This window comes from Eriocheir sinensis, chromosome 8, assembly GCF_024679095.1.
Source record: "Eriocheir sinensis breed Jianghai 21 chromosome 8, ASM2467909v1, whole genome shotgun sequence".
In the NCBI taxonomy this organism is placed as follows: domain Eukaryota; kingdom Metazoa; phylum Arthropoda; class Malacostraca; order Decapoda; family Varunidae; genus Eriocheir; species Eriocheir sinensis.
Window position 1 is genome coordinate 22,076,345 of NC_066516.1, and position 20,861 is coordinate 22,097,205.

General features: G+C 36.8%; 1 protein-coding gene across 7 annotated transcripts; it reads left to right on the forward strand.

Moving 5' to 3' along the window:
- Nucleotides 1–967: 967 nt before the first annotated feature.
- LOC126995689 (WD repeat, SAM and U-box domain-containing protein 1-like) lies at nt 968–19,493 on the forward strand. Of its 7 annotated transcripts, none has more exons than XM_050855473.1 (12): nt 968–1,102; nt 1,878–1,972; nt 3,831–3,899; nt 5,043–5,198; nt 5,306–5,477; nt 5,826–5,971; nt 9,109–9,308; nt 10,686–10,921; nt 11,007–11,234; nt 12,067–12,214; nt 13,274–13,420; nt 13,977–19,493. In XM_050855473.1, the coding sequence occupies exons 1-12, from the start codon at nt 983–985 to the stop codon at nt 14,129–14,131; spliced, it is 1,872 nt and encodes a 623-aa protein (XP_050711430.1). In that variant the 5' UTR covers nt 968–982; the 3' UTR covers nt 14,132–19,493. The 7 variants fall into 7 exon arrangements, with proteins under 7 accessions (XP_050711430.1, XP_050711431.1, XP_050711432.1 ...); XM_050855474.1 differs by having other exon boundaries at nt 1,878–1,960; XM_050855475.1 differs by having other exon boundaries at nt 1,878–1,939.
- Nucleotides 19,494–20,861: the final 1,368 nt, after the last annotated feature.

A 20,861-nucleotide genomic window follows, 5' to 3' on the forward strand; every position in this document is an offset into this window, starting at 1 on the left:
CGCCTTCTTCCTCTTTTTCCTTTCCTTCCTTTCTCTTCCCTTCCTCCCTGTACTTACTCCTTTGCCTTAATTTTCTCCCCCCCCCCCCCCCGCCGTAAGTGTTCTTCATCTTCTCTTTCTCCTCCTTTTCCTTCTTTTATTTAATTCTTCTTTTACTTCTTCTTCTTCTGTTCTTTTGTTCGTTTTCTATTACCGTACTATACACTTTAAACAAATAGTTCTTTTTATTTATCTTTTACTGCTGTATACGTATTAAGAAAAGCTGTTTTTTTTATGTGTTTTTCTCTCTCTCTTCTTCTTCTTCTTCTTCTTCTTCTTCTTCTTCTTCTTCTTCTTCTTCTTCTTCTTCTTCTTCTTCTTCTTCTTCTTCTTCTTCTTCTTCTTCTTCTTCTTCTTCGAGAGAGAGAGAGAGAGAGAGAGAGAGAGAGAGAGAGAGAGAGAGAGAGAGAGAGAGAGAGAGAGAGAGAGAGAGAGAGAGAGAGAGAGAGAGAGAGAGAGAGAGAGAGAGAGAGAGAGAGAGAGAGAGAGAGTTTACATAGAATTACATAGAAGTTCAGACCACACACTTTATGATATAGAAAAAAAAAAGTGTGGCTAGCCTGGCTTATATAGACGTAGCCTACTTTATTAGAGTGAATGAAAAGTTGACAAGGATCAATGATGGGCTAAACAAATTGGATGATGATTTTTATATTGAATAGCTGATCGAGTAGGACTCTTTCATAATTAACGAACAGAAGATGAAATAACTGAAAGAGCTTATCATTTATTAGGAAGTCTAGGAGACATAACATAGGTGTAAACTGTGGGGTAAACAAAAATCCATTCCTTAATCAATCACATGTATTAATAGTTGTATAATCACACTCTGTCCTGCCTGGGGGTTGGGATGGCATGTTCCTCCCTTCTCCCTTGTTGTTTACCTGCAACAATAAACTATCAATCAATCAATCAATCATCAATTTTTCCGTAGTCGATAAGGATGAAAGGAATGTCAAACCCGAGCCCCAGCCCCAGACCAAGCGCCTCCACAACACATCTGACATTCCTCCTCGGCGGTGCAGGGACGGGCGGCCCTAATGACGGACTTCCTCAAATACAAGTAGGATGGTCACACACAGGGAAGGATGGACACGTATCTAACTTGCTGGATGCGAGGATTGTTTGAGATAACTGAGCGGGCTATTTCAGGGACACAGACTGTTTATTGATGGTAAAATATGATGCATTTTTCATGTCGCGATATTTTTATTCATTGGAAAACATTTATGGAAGCTGAAACTCATCGCCGCATATATAGTTGGCTATTGACACTAAAGATAGTTGCCTATTGCTGCTTTAATGGGGACCCATCGCTACTGTAATAGAAATTATCACTTTAATTTGTTTACTTCTCAGGTATGAGTAATTTGTGATGGAAACAGTACTCAGGGTGATAATTAGCACATTAAAATCTTTCAGAAAAAAATGTACCATCAGGGAAGTTAGGTGTAATTCTGACTGAATACAGTTTTATTAACATGCGTGACTTTTGGATGAAATTATCTTTTTTGAATAATTTATGAGTTTCATATCAACCTGACATCTTTACCTCAAGATTTTTGTTGTGAGGGCATGATTTTGCTATATTGATTGTATAGGAGTGACACAATAAAATTAAATATCTTTGCTTCACCGATGCCACAAGTTGTAGTCCTTTTCATGTGTCTGTTTCTTTTGTTCAGTTGTAAGTTTTTTATCCTACACTGTATTATTGACAGTGATGTCAGTGGCAATTCCAGGGAAGGTAAACTGTGGTAACTCAAATGTTGCCCTCACCTTGTGTCCCAAAGCAATGGGTTCTGGATCTGGATATTAATGCGCAGGGCACCTTTCAGGTGCAGAACACGCCCACCTCAAGGGCCGATTGGATAAAGAGGAGCACCGAGGCCAGGTGCAAGTACAGGACATCCCTCCACCTGTACTGGGACCTGTTAGGGGATGAGTTTCTTTAGTGCAAGGGGGAGCTAAGGTTGAACCAAGAAAAAAAAGTTTCATAAATGATAAGGTGGTGCTGAGAAAATTTCAGGGGGCTTAAGCCCTCTCAAGCTTCTTATTGGTGCCACTGGATGGTGGTCTATTGTCATCTAGATCTGGATACATGATGATCAGGGCACCCGTACAGGTGCATAACACGCATACATTCTCTTCTTTGATTTCTGTTCTTATGAAGTTCTAAACTTGACTTTGCTTTTATAACTTTTCTCCATTTTCTTGTACCCTTATCTTTCTTTCTACAGTTGATGATCCATTTTCTCTTCTCAGTAGTTATTTGAGGGTGTGTATGCATTTTCTATTTTATGAATCTTCTCTGTTTCAGTTAGGATTAAATCTTCTATCTGAGCCCATAATAGAGATTACCTCATTACCTTCCTGAATGTTTCTCCACTTAATATTTTGGTACCACAGCTTTCCACTGTGACAATGTATAGGTACCATATTACTTAGTATTCTTGTCATTTTTCTTTTTGCATTTTGAACAAAAATCTTTGGGTAACTAGTTTTAATAAGTTTGTAGAACCTGTGCGTCCTTGTTTTATACCACTTTTGTTCTTGCAAAACAACGTGAAATAGAAATCAGTGTGCTTAGATTTTATTGGGGCATCCTGCAGTGATGTCTAAAACACTGTGGTACTGGCAAATTTTTGTTCAGAAGTTAATGTTAATGATATAAAGCATCTAATTTTACTAAGAGAGAGAAAATAGAGCACTGGAGAGGACACTAAAATAAACTGAATAACCAGTAGTAAGGTAGACCACACTATGAATTGGGTCTACTGATGGGTTGTGGGCCATCCAATATAAGGAAATTATACATCAGTGACCAGTTTTTTGTTAGGGTTAGTTGTGATTGTGGTTGTGTTGTGTGCTTAGAGGCCTGTATCTCCCCAAGCCAATTCATATTTTCTGTCCTCTCTTCATTCTTCTTTCTTATCTTATCCAAAAAGATAAGATGTGAAAATTAAATGATTTTAGTAATAGTAACCTGTTGGTTTGAGGACACAAGGATAGGGATTCACTACGTAAACTCACAGGAAGGCTACCTAGAGGGGAAAAATTAAATAAGGCATCTAAATATTTTCATGTGACATGTTAAATGGGTCCCCACTCCCCGAAGAGGATTAAAGGGGTTTCCTCGATTCAGATCGTGGTGTGGGGTCAAATTTATTGTTTTTAGGTTACCACAGTTTCATGTTCGTCTGGCCTCAGAGAGTTAAATTTCATGCCTGGTGAATGAGATTCTTAAATTTTAAAGTTCCCAGCAGCGTTAAAACCCACCGCTCCCACGCGGCTGAGTGTGTAGTGTTACCATATGAGTAGTCATACATTAATGGTTTATACGTTATTTAGGCTATTGGTATCTATTTTTTTACATAGTGCAGTACGACATTTATAGATTTGTAATTTCAACACATAAAATGATAGGGACATGAAAATAATTACAAGCATAATGGAAGATTTCAGAGAGAACTAGTTAGGGAACAAAAAGTACATCAGTATGAAGTATTGTAGACCTGTCTGCCTATCAATTGATAGCTATAACACCCTGTTTCCTCCAAGTTCCCCTCTTGAGAGGATTGACACTTGATCCTTTGGCTACCCTCAGTGTCCTCAATTCACAGGGCTGCGCCAGCAGGATTCTTTGTATCTTCTTTTTATTGTCCTTGAGCTGCCTTCTGTACTGTACAAAAAAAACAAAACAAAAAAAAAAAAATATTGATGAATAGTTAATGTGTTCAGTGTGGGCTATTTGCAGTCACACGTTAGTTACACACTCTTGTTTTCCTCAGGAACTGGTATCGGATGGAAGGGGATGATGATAAAGACCATTTCCGGGACCTGGAAATGATACGAGAAAGGTAATAATGATGTGCAGGTTTACCGATTTTGGTAAATTGGTGTGGAGATTTATTGTTGCGGTCCTTTGATTATATACTGAAGGTGGAATGTGGCAGCATGAATTTTAGGAAGGACATGGGAATTAGAATCAATTGATTTATGACTAAATGCATTATAATAATGTGGATTACTGTATTTGTTGGTGTCAATGATAAGAAAAAAAAAATAATAAAATAAATAAAAAGTAAATAATCTCCTGACCTTCACCTGTTTTTACAAAAAATATTTTGTTGATTGTTTAATAACTTGCAGTACATGTCTAGCATATACTACTGCACTAGCACCATATTGTAATATATATATATATATATATATATATATATATATATATATATATATATATATATATATATATATATATATATATATATATATATATATATATATATATATATATATATATATATATATATATATATATATATATATATATATATATATATATATATATATATATATATATATATATATATATATATATATATATATATATATATATATATATACATACATACATACATACATACATACAAATATTGGAGTATACTGGATGGACTATTGGTTTTACCACTACGTAGGGTACTGATACGAATGACACCCTGGAGTCAGTGACTCCCACACCAAGACCAATACCAATATGTACAATAACATTGGCTCCTATTTCCTCATCGTCACAAGACACTGTCAAGATGAGTACGGTCTGCTAGATCATCACAGCTCTTTGGCAACAGCAATAACTTATTATCTGAACTGTACACTTCCCATAGGCCTAGGTTACACCTACAGGTAATGCAACATTTGGTGTCCAAGACACATGCTCAACTTTTAGTCTTATTTTTGAAGAAAAAAGTGCGTCTTTTACACCGACAAATATGGTACATCCCCCAGTGTAATGTAGCCTCTATAGCATAGCATATTGTTCAAGCATAATATCCAAACTTGTGCACTAGAAATGCTTCTGCCTTGGCTACCCCCTTCAGAAGACATCCCTGAGTACGTAAAGTAGAAATCAGAGTTGTGGATAAAAAAAGACAGCAGTATAGGGACTTTCCTTGTGTATCCTACATAAAAAAATAATACTAAAATTTAAATTTTTTCATTAGATGCAGTGCCATAAACAAAAACAGAGGAAGAAATGGACCAGGTGGAGAAGATACCGGAACAACACTGCCTACCCCTGTTTGTACCATTAAAGATCACACCAATGATGTCACAAGTGTAGACTTCTCTGGCCGATCACTCCTTGCAACAGGCTCATCGTGAGTGTTCCTGCATCACATTATGCTGACAAAATAACTCCCACCTGATTAAAATTTAATATGATTCACTTGAATTTGTACCTTAACTTATAGTATCATGCTTACAGAGACAAGAGTGTGAGATTGTACAAGTGGCAAGTTGGAGACAAGTTTGCTGAAGTGAGCCACTCTCCTCTTCTGGGCCACACATATGGTGTAAATTATGTTAACTTCTCTCCATTCGGCTCAAAGTTGGCATCTGCATCCATTGATGGATCAACCATTATTTGGGATGTAAAGGTAGGAGTCTTTCATCTATAATAATGTTATATTCTCCTGCTGTTTTGAATTTTGGATGCTAACAGATGCCAAATGGTGTTCAACATCAAATAAATTTGTTTGTCTTATCTGATTTAAACCATTCAGTCTCAAAACATTTTGCAAGGGTACCATGATCTTTAATTTGAACCCATAAATCGTGACAAATCCAGCTTGGAGTTACCTAGTATGAGAAAGGCACCTGCATGGAGACCTGCTTGGAGAACCCCCTTGGGATGATGTTGTTGGGTGGGCAAGGCAATTTACTCCCAGTGTGTGCCTCCTTTGATTAATACTAGAACTTTTAATGTAACTCTAATCTTATTGCAGAGTGGTGAGCGGCTGTGCTCCCTGCAGCCTGCCAGTGAGGCTGCTGTTCGGGTGTGTGCCTTCTCTCCCAACTCTGCCCTGCTGGCTACTGGAGGGGATGATGACTTGGCAGGGATCTGGGATGTTTCTACACTCTCACTTCTCAGGTATGTCACTCCACCCTTGAGATTGCAGAACCATGTTTTTTCATTACTTATTTATGCTTATCATTGGCAATATGTACTGTTAGTGCATTCAGTATACCTTTTGAAGAATTATTTTGTTGTCATTTTATTATGTATCGTTTGGTAAGTTCTAATATATGTGGTTATTGTACTGATACTGTAGAGTATTTTAAAAGGAAAAAAAGGAAGATTTTTGCATGACTTTGCTTGGGAGTTGCTTTTATATTTTGTCTTTTGATCATGATCTATACTTGCAATATTCCTACTGCATTCATATGCCATTGCCCTTATAGCTCTTACTAGAAGGCAGCAGGTCTCTATATGGTGCCGGCTGCACAACACACATCCTCTTGTTTCCAAACAAGAAAAGACTATCGCCTTGCGCCGATGATAAACGTAATCTTTATAATTATAAACGCAACCTTACAATGCCTCATTTCTTGACGAGATCATCATTTAACATTTATAAAGTACTATTGCTACATATTCAGTTACTGAAGTGTCCAACTTTAAGTGAAACTTAAGATTTAGTGGAACTCTGGGAAGGCGGTGGCTGAGTGGTTAGCATGCGGGCGTGGTGAGCCTGAGGACCTATTGAGGGCTAGGTTCAAGTTCCCACTGAAACACGCTGATTTTTCAAGTCATCACCGAGTGGCGGAAGATCACCCACATGCTGTCCAGACCTTCACTCAACCCTAACTTCAGCGACTTTGATCAAGAGGAGCCCAGGGGGGCAGCAAGGGCCCAGCAAGAGTCATACATCACGGCAGCTACTATAAATAATATTAGCCTGCGCCAGTAATGGGCTGGGGCCATCCACAGACAGCATGTAAAAAAAAAAGAAAAAAAAAAGTATATTCAGGCCTCAGATATTTGCCGTTGTGAATGCCAGATAAATAAGGTTCTACTGTATATGTATGTGCGCCTTATTGGCATCCTGCGGCGAGGGTTTGACCGTACTGTGCTTGGCGAGGGAGGCAGCGGCACAAAAAAGGCCAGTCAGTCAGGGCAGTGCTGCCCATATACTGTACTATTTTTCCCATAAGAATATGTATTTTTATTAAGCAAATTCCTACTATGCGAGCTTGTGTCGCCCATATAGTCACATAGCAGGCGTGCCTACTGTACGTACATCCAATGAGCAGTGGAACAGCCTGGTCAAAGATGTTGTTCAATCCAAGTTTTGAAAAGTTTAACACTAAATTTGAGCTATTAAGACTTTGAGATGTATTGAATCAATTGCAAATAAAACTAGACGCATAGCACTCGGAGAGTGCACACCTCTGCCAGAGATCATCCTGAAAATTGGTATGAGCATCAACTGTGATCCTATGCATCATATGGAAGCATTTGTTTTGAAATTTGATGAAATTCTATTTTTTTGGAAACGTTGACCTTGGTCAAACTTTTTGAGGTCAAGGTCATGCAAGGTGCGTCTTTCTACGAGCTAAAATATGAACCAAGTCTGAAGTCTCTACGATGACGAGACCCGAAGTTATGGCCAATCTGACGTTTTGTGCGACCTTGTCCTTTGACCTTTGACCAAAAATTAATGGGTTCTATTCTGGATGGACACAAAGCTTCCCTGAAAAGTTGGTTGAGATATCCATAAAACTGTCCGCAGGAGACTGTTAACGAACAAAGAAACATACTGACTGGACTGAAAATATAACCTCCTCCAACTTTGTTGGCGGAGGTAATAAACATACTGACCGGACAGAAAATATAACCCACTCCAACTTCGTTGGCGAAGGTAATAAAGTAGATTAATAAGAATTTAGTGAAGGGACCTAAAAATGTGGTAGTGTGACTAGGGGGAGTTAATAAATATGAATATAAATTTGCTTCTGGTTATCTTTGATCAGACTTTTCATAAACAAAATCAACTTAAAAATATTTTTCAGAAACAAGAAAACTCCTGATAAATGTTTTTTGAGGTGAGTTTTTTGAGGTTCACAATCACTGGCAGAAGACATAAGACCGTATCAGCTTTATTATGCTGTGTTCCTCACATTAATGGATGCTTTCTAGTAGGATGTTAGCAAAGGATGTCACAGCTGCATGTACATGTCGGTTATAGCCGGTTTCATGTACATGCCTAAATTGGTAACGAGGCACTTATTACACATTCTGTAAATATATCATGTAGATGTCACATACACTTGTGTCTCACACCCATACCATCACCAAAACTCTCACTCAGCTTCTCATTCAAGCTCACATAGGCACTCACATTCTTGCAAAAAGATCTGATCCCTTCAAGTAAACCCCCTCCCCCACCGTATCCTCTGGACATTCGACAAACCCTTCCTGGCAACCCTCTCATATGTTCCAATATCTAGAACTGGGGAAGGATTTCTTACTGATTTAACATCTTGAGGAAGAGACCGGGTTAAGAAGAGTGGGTTAACTTTCTGCCTAATTGTACCTTGCATTATATTAATTTCTGACCTGCTTTTTCTCTTCTCCCATACTCCTTCAGCTTCACTTAGCATTGCACAACCAGCAGCAGTGCTAAACTTTTTTCTTTTTTTTTGTCTGAGCTGCCTCCTCTTCTGTAAAAAAAAAAAAAAAAAAAAAGTTGTACTATCACTTAGCCCTCTGGTAAATTTTGTATCAGCCACCTATTTGATCGGTTAACCTCTACTTCTGCCATTCCTTCTCAGCACCATGTATATTTCTTGGGCATGCTTATGCTTGAATTAATTTTCTTCTTGATATAGATTTTCAATCGATTCAATCATTCATCTCAGGTGCACCCTATCTCTTATGATCTATGGTTCCCATTCATACTTTTAATCACTTGTACTTATATGCAAAGCAAAGCATGATTATATATATATATATATATATATATATATATATATATATATATATATATATATATATATATATATATATATATATCTCTCTCTCTCTCTCTCTCTCTCTCTCTCTCTCTCTCTCTCTCTCTCTCTCTCTCTCTCTCTCTCTCTCTCTCTCTCTCTCTCTCTCTCTCTCTCTCTCTCTCTCTCTCTCTCTCTCTTTCTGTGTATATATCATACATATACTGTACATGTATCACACCAATTATTTTCATTTATGCTGAAATATATTAAGTATGTCTTTGTACCTTACAGACGAATGTGTGGAGACGAATCAACAGTAACAAGTTTAAGCTTCACCCCAGATAGCTGTTATCTGGCTACTGGGAGCAGTGGCGGTGAGCTGCGGGTGTGGGATGCTCGCTACGGACATTCTGTGGCACTTGCTATTAAGGCAGAAGCTCACGATTTGGGAGTATGTTCAATTCACTTTAGCCCATCAATTGGGAAGGAGAGTAAGTGCTAACAATTTTAATATTGTATATATTCCTTTTTACATCACTCTGGTTTAGCTTTATGGTGACTAGAATTAAAGAAAAAAAATGTTGCAGATCACAAGGGTAGACAGGGAGAGAAAGAGTATTTTTTTATTTAAGAATAAATACTTTACCAATAAACAATAGATATGTAGGTATAGCTACCTGAGTATGCCCTTATAAGCTATTAAGTCTATTTAGGCCTCTGGTATAGCAGTTAACATGCCAATTCACAAATCTGCAGGCCTGGTCTGGGTAGTTGGTATGCATTCCATCCAGCTATTCATCCTCCCTTACATGCTGCTCAATAAATGGATACCTGGGGATGGTAAACTATGGTAACCTTGATGTCACAACTTTGTGTCCTGGGGTAATGGATTTTTACCCACCACAGGCTCAAAGGCCAATGAGATGAAGATACCCATGTGCAGCTGCAGCATATACCCCCAACTTTGCTTTACCTATCCATCTGTAGGGGGTCCCATGATTTGCATCATTCCTTTGACAGTACCTCATATATATATGAAGCTTTCCCTAGTTCTTCAGCTGGGGACACACCCACTAGCATCGGGATCCTGCCACTGGAAAGTTCAGTTGATGGTCCATTTACATGGCATCAACTGGGCTTTGACATAAGCTTGGGTGATGCAGCAGAGAAAATTAAATATTGCACTTTTTGTGATCCTGTGGTTGGTGAAGATCTACTCAGCTAATTCTGAAAATACTGATGTCATTGCTCTCCTCTCCTTTCATGCCTAAATGTACAGTCAGGATCTGTGACACAAACCAATAAAATCCCATTTTACAGTCCTCAAATGAGAAGCCTTGTGTCCGTTCTCATTTACCCATGTACATTTTCAGTAGCTTCACTTTTCCTGGTAATGGATGATTGTTAAGAACATTTTGTTACTCTTTAATGATAATCACCAATCACTTTTCAAAGCAGTGATATCATTGAACAGTTCAGAACAGATCATTGTATGTCCTTGTGTTGTATATTTTTGGTCACATGCTTCCATGCAAATTTTGCTTAGCATCTGAAAAAGAGAATAATACACATTCATCATTTTCTTAGTTATTGTAACTTAAAATCAATAACAGTAATGTTTTATATATGTCAAAAACACGTGTGCATCTACTGGGAGCACAGGGGTAACAATCTATAATTATCCTGACAGTGTATGTTTAAGGAGAGCAAGTACTGCCTGTTTAGATCTCAGATCCTGTCTGTATGTATACACATGACATGTCTCTGTTTTCATGAAATTGTACTCACATCATTGTGTGCATCAGCACATTATTGTATACATCAGGAGTGGAAGCAGTCAGAGTAAAGTGTTTTCATATATATTTCAGGCAGTGGAACTATCGGAAAGCAGTATCTGTTGGCATCAGGAGGACAAGACACAGAACTGCATTTATGGGTGGTGGAGATTGGCAGTCAGGTGTTAGGCGGGGACACCACACCTTCCATCACACTTCATCACACGCTGTGTGGCCATTGTGCTCCAATCATGTCAGTTCGGTTCAGTGCAAGTGGACTGCTTCTGGCATCTGCTTCGGGGGATAAAACTGTCAGGCTGTGGGATCCTGTAAGTCTTTTTCTTTCAAAACTTTTAGGAAAATAGCACAGAGAAAGCTTTATCTGTTTATCATAATTCATATATAAATTTACAGATGAAACAAGTTCCTCTGGGTGTGCTGGAGGGCCACAAGCGATATGTTACCTCCTGTGCCTTTAGTGATGATGGGGCGCTGGTTGCTGCTGGAAGTGGAGACCGGGTGGTCAAAGTTTGGCGGGTGGATGGAGCCACCAACCCCACCCATAGCTCTACCTCATCCACTGATGCAATAAGAAAGCTACGAGTCAGGTTTCCCTCCTATGGACTTCGAGAGAACACAAAAGTGAGCAGTGTTTTCTCCTAAAGTTTTCCTCTCTTTTACTTTATGCTTGATAGTTTGGAGGAGTATAATAATTTGTAAAATTTTTTAGGTAGCATTCGTTTTGCTACAGAGGTGTTACACCTATCCATTGATTTCCCAGGTATTGGAATTCCTGAACAAAATCCGGGGTCTGGCAATAGATAGATTTATATATTTTTCTTTTATTATTATTATTATTTTTTATGTTTGGCCTTAGCACTGTTGGCCTGATGATTGGCTCCAGCATGTATTGGTACAGGCAAGTGTTTTCTAGTGGCACCATCTTGCTTGGCTCATGTTGCCCCCAGGGCTCATGTTTGATCCTCTTTAGAGAGCTTTTCTAAAGTCTGGGTTGATAGGTGGTCTTCAGGACAGCATGTGGGTAGTTGTAGGCCAGTATCGATGCTGGTACTGGTGGGTTGCATGGCACATCTTAGGATAATGCCTGAATTTGCATTTATTGGAAAGGAGTTGGTTGTGTGGTGATCTAAGGGTTAATGGAGGGAATGGTAGATGGTAAATAAAAGCTCTTCAGAAGCTGCCTCATGTAAGCAGTCTCTCCTACAGCTGACTCCATATTTCCTTGCATATTGTTTACTATCAATACTTTTTAAAGGGGATAATGAATTAAAGAATTAGATTGTTATAATGATTTTTGTAATAAATACTTTTGATTGAAAGTTTAAAATACTGAATATTCAAATTAGATGTAACAAAAATTGAGCTGCATAAGCAAAACTAGCATACAGGAAAATAACAAAAAATGAAATGTACAAGTAAGGATTTTGTCAATTGCAAGATTATGATTTTTCAGCTCATTGAATGGAGCAGTGAAGATTTATGTGAATGGTTGGTTGAACAAGGACTGGCAGAATACTCTCATAATTTCCGGACTCATGCAATTGACGGACGAGAATTGCTATCGGTAACAGATGAAGTGCTCGAGAATAAGCTTGGCGTTGGTGAGTATAGTGCAGTGTATGTTTTATTTGATTCTACATACCACTAGTGATAACTTTCTGCTCTCTTTTGACATGTCACTATGCACTGGATATAATTTTCATCAACTTATTTTCTTTTAACATTGCTCTTTCATGTACATGCAAGGTAGCATCAAAGAAAAAAGCACAAAAGTAAAAATTATGAAGTCAGAAAAATGCATATTCAGAAAATTAAGGTTTCTTTCTTGTTTTGACAAAAAATTTCCAGGTAAGAAGTTTCTAGCCATTCAACATGTTCCATTTTTAGAAGTTGCTTATGAAATGCAGGTAGCAGAGAGGCATGCATCCTACATCCTTGCCTTGTTTACTGCTGCCTCTTGTAAGACCTTTCTGCACAACAAGGAAAGAGCTCTAAGATATGGCATATCCATAGGAGATTTGTAAACCTGTGGTTTGGGCCATGGAGGACATACTACTTCTTTCAATTACCATGAATACCACATGCCATGATGGACTTCTGAACATTTTGCTTATAACTGATATAAAATTAGTTGGATTCTAATGAAGAATTAATGACCTAGCTTTGTTCTTGAATATAGGAGCCAGAAATTTGCAAATAGAGTCCTACTCTATTAGCATCTTGCACCTAACTTCAAACAGCAATTACTTTTTTATAAACTATATTTTACAGACTCCATTCTGATAAAATGAGCAACTTTTCTTCAATAATTTTTCCTGTACGTCGTAACAGTAAAAAGTTGGAATTTTGGAGGAATCTTGGAATTCCAGGCAAATGCGACAACCTAGAATGAAACGGATTTCACAGCAGAGTGCGCCAGAAAATTTTCTATAAAACGCCTTTTATGACGTTTTCTCAGTTTCAAAGTTCATTTTCCGCTGACTTTTGCACTCGGGGATCTCCCAAGAAAAACTTTTGCGGTCAAAGGGGGTTAAAGGTTGTGCACTGGCAAGTTTTATGCAAATTAATTTGATAATTTCTTGTCATATATACATGTGTGAAAATTAATTTCCCATGTTTTATTAATTTGTTTCTTTTATGTTTTTGTTATTGTTGCTCAGATGCACTTGGACATCGAAACAAAATTATGCGTCTGATTCGTAGATCTCAGGACAACCAAGCAAAAAAGGAAGCTTCTAATGAACCGCCTTCTGAATTCCTTTGTCCCATCACACAAGAAATGATATGTGATCCAGTTCTCTGTGCAGGTGAGTGAAACACAGGATGAGCACAGATGGTTTATGTGAACTTTTATTTGATCAAATAGAAATTTATTTTTTAGAAGTAAAAATAGTCAGGAATTATTTTTAAGTATGTATTGAATGATAAATATGGTATTGCAGAATACACTGTACAGCCAGCAAAAAAAAAAAATTTCTTATGTATCCTCTAACCTTTTATGATACTCCAAATCATATGATAATAGTAAAACTTAGATTTATTTCAAGTTCATCTATAAGTAGAGGATCAAAGCAGTGACAATGTTCCACCAAAAATAGGTTATCTGGTATTGAGTCCTAAACTCGATTACTTAAGATCATCAGTGAATGCAGTGTAGTAATAAACCTTGTGTTTCATGCATATCCTAACAGTTGCTGTATGATTTTCATAATGATTTACTCCACTAGGGAGGAAAGTGTTAAACTTAAAACTTAAACTTAAGAGTGAATTGATGATTTCAATATTTTTGCTGATATGAACATCACTTACAAATAATTTGCCACAATATCAGTATTCACATTCAGCTTAACTTCTTTTTCTAAGATGGCTTCACTTATGAGCGAGTAGCAATGGAGGCATGGCTGGCCAGTGGTAAACGCACTAGTCCAATGACCAATGAGAAGCTGGCCCACGTTGTCCTTACTCCAAATCGAACATTGCGCACACTTATACAGAAGTACAGGGAGGACAACATTTGACCCACCGGGTGTTGCAAATGCAAAGTTGGCTGCACTGAAGATTGCAGAATACGGAAAGAAAGAATATCTGTGATTTCAGCAGCTGTTTTACTTGTTGATTATTTGATGGAATATACTGAAAGCCTTAAGTTCATTGGTAAGTACACAGTTTTTACAGTTATGAAGTCAAGGGCTTGGGTGCAGGTTTGTATAGCATCACTACATTTTTAACAGTTTAATCAGTCTACATTGATATGCAACTTGGCATATATCATATATATGTTGCTTGAAATTTAGTAAATAAAATGCATGAAAATCAAAATCTCTTGCAGGATTGAAGAAACCAAAAGAGACTGGTTTCATAAGTTGCAGGGAACAATACACAGTATCACATTTTAAATAATTTCAACATAGTGATGTCCTAGGAAAGTCCTGTCATAATTAATTTCATAATAGTTATAAATACAACCTTTTAATAATCTTAATAATATTTTCTCAAATTTTGAGTTTACAGAAAGGGGTTCTGCACAAGTATCTTGAAATAACTAAATACTATTTTGTCCAATCTGAAGAACTGCAGTGTATATGCACTTGAACATTTGAAATTTGTTTGAATGTTATTTTTCTTATTTGTACATGCCTATTGTTATTTTCACAACATCTGAAGTACAGTTTTTCTATTCTTAACTGTCAGACTCCCTGTTGCCAAACAGTTGTATCACTTGCACATATTTTGTTCTTCAACACCTGTTTAAATTTGAATAACATGACTTAATTTAATGTTGGACCATAAATCTTTTAGTTAAAATCAGTATGCCTACTCTTTTCTGTTGCAATTACAAGTGATGTCAGCTATATGCAGAGGTGATGGGTAATGCAATCACCATATTCAGCAACATAACAAGCACCAGGTGTTGCACATAGATAGGTGCTCTCTGCTGCACTCAGGACCATAGCAGTCAGATGTGAAACAGAAAAAAAGATGGCATGTGTAATCTGCTGTGTACAGGCTCCACTGTATTTAAAATTTACTGCTAGAACTGCCTCATCAATTGACGGTATTACCAGGCCTTCAGTAATGAGTGACAAGGGAAGAATGCAGTCCCCAAGGGGCACAAACACTAAAGTTTCTTTATGCTTCCTTTGAATCTTCTCTTCTGTTTTACTGCCTTCCTTTTTTCATTGTACTTTTCATCTCTTCTACCAGAATCTTCTATTATTTTTTCATCTCCTTAACAATATTTACTAGGCCTTGACTTATCTTATATTTTCTCCCCTTTCTTCTTTCTCCTCCCCCAACTTGTAGGCTTGAATTCTTCCATAATAAAAATCTGTCCCAAAGTTGATGCCAAAGAGGTGCAATAGCATAACAAGTTCCTTATTACTTTGTTGATATAGTTTATATAGTATGTACAGGAATCTGAGCCTGGGGACTGGGTCCACCCTCAAAAATTTTACCTGGAACACTTGTCAGAATGTTCTAATTTCTTTCTTGCTCCCTCTCCACCGTAAAAATAGTGACTGCTGATGGTCAGTGAGATCAGCATTCAGTATCTCTTATTTAAGACTCATCCATTTAGGTTCTTAGTGAGGAAAGAATGCCTCCCCTCAGCAACTCATCCAAAATATTAGAATGAGAATGATTTCATGATGAAGAAAATAATTGTGCAAGTAGTTTATTGCATTTATTAATGTGTATATAAATTTACTAAAAAGATAAGGTACATTTTCACTGTTCTCACAAGCTTTATATCAGTGAAGTTTGAAAAAGAAAAAAAATTATGAAGATGCATGTGCATATGAACAACAGTCTGCTCTGTTGAACTGCAGAGTGCAGACCAAACTTTCATCTCATTTTACCTCAGCAGTCAGCTTGGTCCTTACCTGATGCTGATGCTACCTGTTGACTGCTAGACTGTAGTTTACTCCTAAACTTATGCACATGGCAAACAATACTTATAACTACATTATAAAGTAAGGGAGTACTAATTAACATCACCAGCACCATTGTTTGAACACCAGAACAGTAACGGCACAACATGCACAGTGTGGATACTTTCTTTTCTTGGTGTATGGAATTACTCCTACTTATTATACACAAACTACTATGATGATAAAAATCCCAGAAATGTTGAGATAAGTAGCAGGATGCTCAGTTTCCCTCCATCCCACATCTCATCTGGACCTGGCTAATTCTATTACAACAGGAAAACCTTTTCTTGTGTCACACAACTATATGTAAAATTTATATGACTACATCATGCTTAAACTGATGTTTCCATTATTACTTTTGCCATTTTCTCATAACTTAAACATTTATTGCAGTTCCTAATCATTGCATTTCATTTGATTGGTAATGGATGTGTCTAGCTTTCTTCTCTACCAATAACTATATCATAATGCAGATACTGTGAGGAAAATGCATTAACAAAATATAGAGAAAAGGTAGCAATATAGAACTTCTCTCAAAACTTTGCTCAATGAAGGGAGTAACTGATAGTAGAAATTTGAATCCTTGTTGCTATTGCATGGTCACTTTGTTACATATAAAGCTATATAGTAAAGAGTAGAGGGACAATGGAGAACTATAAGAAAGCCTGTTCCTTGTTTCTGTTAATATAAAACACAATACAGTTCATTATGCTCAGAGTATGTTTAGCTGCATGGATTGTGGATCTTGAAAAAAATGTATGATGTTCAGTTGCACTTGGGAGATGAAAGAAAAACAGAAGATATACAAGCTAACATGAATCAGTCTCCATGAAAAAAAATGTTTATGCAGGCTTCACAAGAAGAGAAAATGTTGACCTGTCAGGCAGATTGGCCCACTGCTGGTCTGGTTGCTTTTTTTGTATATGGTAAGCAAGTTAATAGTATGGTTTGTACTTTTGTACTGTGCTGTAACTTGTACACAATGGTTTCTACTAATTTATGGTTGTGACAATTTGAAGGCATAGTTAAAAAAAACATATGTTAGATTAAAATTTTAGTCATAGAGTGGCTTTTTTAATCAGGTTTATAGTTGAAAAGACATTCCTCAACAAACATTTGAAAGGTCTGTGTGTGTGTGTGTGTGTGTGTGTGTGTGTGTGTGTGTGTGTAATTCACCACGGCCTGATCATGAGTTGGACTTGCTTTCGCCAGCAGGTACCCTCACGACATGAGCAAGTGCTCATTTGTCGATCTCTGGGTACTGCCAGGACCTCACACACCACACACCCCATCCCCCTTGCTCAAGGGGGGACAGTAACCACTCCTAGTCAACGGAAAGAATCCGGCCTGAGCGGGGCTCGAACCGCCGCCTGTTTGGCTGTGAAGCCTTGCAGTGCGACGCTCTAACCAAATGAGCTACCAGAACGGTGTGTGTGAGTGTGTGTGTGTGTGTAATTCACCATGGCCTGATGTGTGTGTGTGTGTGTGTGTGTGTGTGTGTGTGCGTGCATACAGGTGGTGAGTCAATTACTTACCTAATTAATTAATTACTTACTTGCTTGTTTATTCATTCATTTATGAAAATTGTGTGAATTTGTAAATTACAAAAACTACCTAGAATATTCTTCGTTAGAACAGGTATCACTGCTTGAGGTATACAATCTTTTCATGACTCCTTTTATCTTTTATCATGTACTTACACAGGTGACTAACCAGTCTGATACCTTATATTGTTGTAATCAGACTGTAGATATCCGTCCATACAGTAGCATGTAAGGTGATCCATTTAGTAAAATTTTGTAGATTTTAATGATACTTATGACACCTAATGTAAACATTCATTTAAGTTAGTGGCCAGGCTAGGATATTTTATTTCATATACTGTTTGAATACACAATACTCTGTTCATTCATCTGACAATAAAAGAATACCCTCAGTAATGGACACACTAGTTTTGGAGCATAATAATGTCATTATTAAACAATTTCACATTTTTGTATGTACTGTATCCATAAACACTTTAAATTACCTTGCTACTACACCTTGTACCTTAAACATTTCTCGTAAATCTTTTCCAGCTGGTTTCTCATGTCTGGTTCATTTCAGATATATCACTCCAGTATTTGTAAGATTGAGTATTGATATTTTTTAAACTAGTATTCACATACAAACTAACTCTGTTCCCTTTGATAATTGTACATGAAAGTTACTATGGCTCTCAACCAGAATTTCCTCACATCATATTTCTGAGAATTGCAGCTCTTAATATTCTCAAGAAATAAAGGCAAAATTTTCTCTAGAAAATGTCACATTTGCTGTTACTTGTGCACAGGAATGGATAACTTATTGCTTCACGAAAATGTAGAGGGTACAGTGAGTTGTCTGCTATAATATTTTATAAAGCCAGATGAATGCTCTCCTCATCTTAACAGCCTTATGTCTCATGTATGGTGATTAGATATTTCTAAAAGTTTACTGATAGGTTTTGGATGACAAAAAGAAGAGGTAGGAACATGTTATTATCTATACATGTTTAAGCTTGGAATGGCATATTGATGTTATTTATGCTTTATGTAAAAGATGAAAAAAAAAAAATTAATTGCATGTTGCAGAGTCCTTCCGTCTCAAACTCTTGGATTTAGGCATGAGTGGTTACAAGGGAATATTGAACTGAGGGAATTCTTTGAAGGATTTTCTGATGCTTTTCAGATTTTTTTTCATATGATAGTGAAAATATTACATAGGTAATATCAATGACTTTACAATTTCTATTTTAGTATTAGCTGTGAACAAAATATGAATATACAAATCAAAAAATTTATTTAATATAGATAAAAAGGAAATCTAAAGTTCTTGACATTGATAAAAAGGACATCTAAGGTTCTGCAGAAATGCAACAGAAAAGTCCCAGTTTTTCATGTTCACATTCTCAGAAAGTGGACCTTTTAGCAGATGGAGGGGGGCATCCAACCCCCCCCCCCCCCTGGGTACAACCCTGATGATGGAATTTTAATGAAGTGTTGAAGCAAAGTTTTCCATTTCCTGTCCTGGTAGCATATACTCTAAAGTTAAGTTGCATCACTTAAACTTACCAATGCCACTTCTGAAATTGAGCCAATCTTTATTTTTATTTCATTAACTGATATGAATAGGCAGTGATTTACTTACAGTTATACACCACCTAAGATAAGAGGCATACTGTGGATTGTCTTCATCTAAGCAAACCAAGCCTCTCACTAGTTATACTTGAAAGGCGTGACTTGGTTATATCAGCTTAGAAGATAATCTTACTTCATTACAGGTTATTATAGGGAAAGCACTGAAAACAAATTGATAGAAAGTAGAGTTTGGGGATAAATGTATATATTCTCTTCTTCAAGCGTACCAAACTAACAATGAAAAAAATGTCAGGAACAGGTAGTACAAGAAAAAAAAAAAAATGCAATAAAAATGAAAATATTATCCATACAGCCATTACTGTGTATCTTAAATTATTAATTAATATTCCACCCATCCAACCTGTGTAGCTGCTTTTGTTCATGATATCCCAGAAAGGCACAGAATCTTGTCTGAAGAAAGCAGAGAAGATTATTCTCCTAATCCCTACCCCTGTGTTGTGTTGTAGGAAGATATGAACAGGATGCACCCCAGAATGGCTGGCAATGGACATAAGAGGTGTATTGGTATACATGAATAATAATTGGAAGGTGTACTTATTTTCAAGGTATGAAGACACTCAACAGTAAGTAGACAATGCATGCAAATTAATGTGACGCCCGGTTAGAACTTCCACAACTGGTGTTAAATTCAAGTTTTCAGTAATTTTCTCCTAACAATTTGTTTATAAAACCATATTTAGAAGGGGTTAAAAACTAGATTGTTGTATTAATGTTTGCAATTTCACATTTGTTAAGTCAACTTATTAAAAATTTGTCCTCCATCTGAATCACAATTAAGATTAAGGATAGCTTCTTCATCTTAAAAGACTCTATCATACTAATCCCATTTGTGTAAACTGATGTCTATTGTGTGGCAAATTTGATAAATAGTAAACCCTTTCATTTTAATTCATATCATCTCTATCCCCAGTCTTTATGCGAGATATTTGTTAACATTATTGTTTGTTGATTTCCTGCTGCAGCTTTTTTAAAAGGCTTTATTGTTTTGGTATCTTTGGTATCTTCTCAAATGCCCTTTCTACTTCTCAACCAAAATATTGACCATAGCAGCTCCCTCATTTATTTTTTGTGCAAGTTACTTAATTTGAAAAATGACCATCTACCTCTGAATGCAAATAGTCTTTCTCACAGAATTATAGCATTATGTGATTAATTTATCTGTTACTCATATTTGTAAAAGTGTACAAATAACAGATCATAGTGATCAGTGGTGGTAATGTGTCATTAATCTTAAATCCCTCATTTATAAATTGGCATCACATCTAGTCATTTGGTGCTGTTATCTGCAATAATTTGTCAAAAATTAAAATCAATGAAGAATGAAAGCATTTGGCATGTCACTTGCTTAGATGATTCTTGTTCATGAAATTATCTATGCTTTAGGTGGTATTAAAAATAAGACCTAAAAATATGTCTTGTATATGTTTCCACCAATAAACAGGGAAAATTGCAATAGTAAAATAAAGATTATTCAATATTTTTTAACAGAAGACCCTCTCAACAGGATTTACAGGACTCAGGACTGGATGCTGCAGAGCACTTGACCTCTGACTTTGCTATTAGTACTTCTGAATGGGGCAGAAGGAACTTATATCCTTTAATGCTTCAAAACTAAATTTCTCCACCTGTCAACACAATCT

Coding starts and splice junctions, on each gene's coding strand:
- LOC126995689 (XM_050855473.1), top strand. CDS start 983: ATGAAAGGAATGTCAAACCCGAGCCCCAGCCCCAGACCAAGCGCCTCC. Junction 5,972..9,108: donor TCTACACTCTCACTTCTCAG/GTATGTCACTCC, acceptor TGTACCTTACAG/ACGAATGTGTGGAGACGAAT. Junction 12,215..13,273: donor CGAGAATAAGCTTGGCGTTG/GTGAGTATAGTG, acceptor ATTGTTGCTCAG/ATGCACTTGGACATCGAAAC.